At 29.7% G+C, this 2,279-nt stretch overlaps 1 protein-coding gene across 1 annotated transcript in view; it reads left to right on the top strand.

Annotated features, from left to right (window-relative positions):
- Positions 1–2,279, top strand: part of LOC108689153 (transient receptor potential protein-like) — a 12,049-nt gene that overhangs the window by 2,672 nt on the left and 7,098 nt on the right. The window contains exons 4-6 of the mRNA XM_018195799.1: positions 265–433; positions 1,308–1,509; positions 2,148–2,279. The exon at positions 2,148–2,279 is cut by the window's right edge and continues 4 nt beyond it. Of these exons, the coding sequence (XP_018051288.1) occupies positions 265–433; positions 1,308–1,509; positions 2,148–2,279 (503 nt within the window). The remainder of the gene's footprint in view (positions 1–264; positions 434–1,307; positions 1,510–2,147) is intronic.

The following is a 2,279-nucleotide window of genomic DNA, read 5'->3' as shown; positions in this document are numbered from 1 at the left end:
ATATGTATACATACGTACAAATATATCTTTTTTTAAATTTTGATAGCATAATGTCTAAATCTTCAATAAATTTTCAATATAAAATTTTTAGTACAAGACTCTCTATTAATTATATAAAAATATATAACTATAATATCACGTGAGGTAATTATTATGCACATTTTGAGCCGTATACAATGCTACACTTTGTACATTCCTGTGTACATTTATGTTAAAATATATTAAGCAATAGGAAGGTACTCTTAATCATTAATTAATAAAAATAGAAACAATCCTTTCATATTTTCTTTCAGAGTTGGGAAGCCGCAGATTCATCATCGAACTTTACTTCTGATATAACTCCATTAATTTTAGCAGCCCATAAAAATAATTATGAAATACTGAAACTACTCTTAGATCGTGGCGCGACTCTTCCCACACCTCACGATGCTAGGTATACAAAAAATATGAAACGTATTTAATAATAATAGTTCTGTAATTGTAAGAAATTCACGATGAAGTGACGTCTGTTGAACGTCACTATATACTTTTTTTGTTATATTACTCAATGTGTTAGATTTTTTCTTTTTTCCCCCTTGGTTCGGATTTATCATTTCTTGATCAGGGATCGTTTAACTTTGTCTGTATGTCGTGTTGTAGATTTCATTTAGCGCTTATAGAGCTCATAATAACATCATTTCATCCTTATTTAATATTTACTTATAATATTTAATAAATAACAAGGATGAAATAATTTCCAGAGCGCTATGAGTAACCACTGATTACACAGTCACTCTTAATCGGATTTAATAACATCCGTAATTAGAAACTAACCCATTACAGTCATTCTATTCTTAGAACAACAGCTATGATTGGTCAGTTTCATAATTACAGATATTATTAAACCCGAGGTTAAGGATGTCATGTAAACGTGGTCATTTAAATGCAGCCGCAGTTTAAAAAAGTGCATATATTTCACAACGCTCGCTAGAATCATTTCATTCTTGCTATCATCAAAACAAAGATGAAATAATTAATGCATGGGAGCATTGCGAACATTAATTGGAACGCAGATTAAATTCCTTTTCGTGTAGAAGTATCCCTTTTAAATATACTCTATAATATGTAAAAGTATCTACTTTCTGCATTAAATCCTGACAGCAATAATAATTCTCAATTAATTACTTTATTATTATTTTTTTGCATTTTAAATGAAATAAAATATTTAATGACTCGAACTTTTTGGTGCAGATTATGTTAATTAATTTTTTCACCCATATATAAAGTTTGTTGAGATGAGAAGACGCAGCATTGTCATTTTATTGCAGGTGTGGATGTGATGAATGTGTCATGTCCAGCGAACAAGATTCTCTCCGACACTCGCAGTCTCGAATAAATGCGTACCGAGCACTCACTTCGTCATCTCTAATCGCACTTTCATCGAGAGATCCACTTTTGACAGCTTTCGAGCTTTCATGGGAACTGCGTCGTCTCAGCAGGATGGAGCAAGAATTCCGCGCCCAATACAACGTAATTATTAATTTATTAATTCTTGCCCTTTTTTTTCTTTTGCATATTAATAAGGATTAGGAAATAACGGTATAAAATTATAAAAATTATAATAACTTTTTTATCTGATGTAATATTTGTTAGGTATGATATTAGGTTCACAGAAATACATATAGTCTTTATTTTTTTTTTAATTTCTATAAATTTCTATCATTTTTTATCGAATTTTTTAAGCAAGAACAAAAAAATACTATAGAAAAATACTATAGAAGAAAGTTGATCGATTTATAGGTGCACATATTTGAGCAAAATTTTTCTCATGGTCATGGTTTCTCATTTTTTGAAACTTCAAGGTTATCTTTACTTTTTAAAATGTATGATCTGTATCTCTTTATATAATATTATTCCTCTAATTATTTTGCATATAAAAGTGTTAAAGTACGCTTATTAAAAAATTAATAGTTTATGATAGTTATTTAACATTTTACGTGCAAGAATAAAATATATCTCGTAGGAGAATTCAAACTATTGGATACCTCATGAATTTTTTTAACGAGAGATCATATCAAGAATGATAAAGTTCAACAAATTTAAGCTAATATTACTCTCAAATACAGTGCACATTCATCCATCTTAAAAGTAATTATATATTGGTCCAGGAGATGCGAGAACAAACACAGCAATTTGCAACCTCCTTACTAGACCACGCGCGTACATCTTACGAATTAGAAGTAATGTTAAATTACAATCCTACTGGCGAAAATTGGGACCCTGGGGAGAGACAGACTTTA

This window comes from Atta colombica, unplaced genomic scaffold (genome assembly GCF_001594045.1).
Source record: "Atta colombica isolate Treedump-2 unplaced genomic scaffold, Acol1.0 scaffold261, whole genome shotgun sequence".
NCBI lineage: Eukaryota > Metazoa > Arthropoda > Insecta > Hymenoptera > Formicidae > Atta > Atta colombica.
Note: the sequence above shows the minus strand (reverse complement) of the source record. Positions and strands in the feature narration are given on the sequence as shown.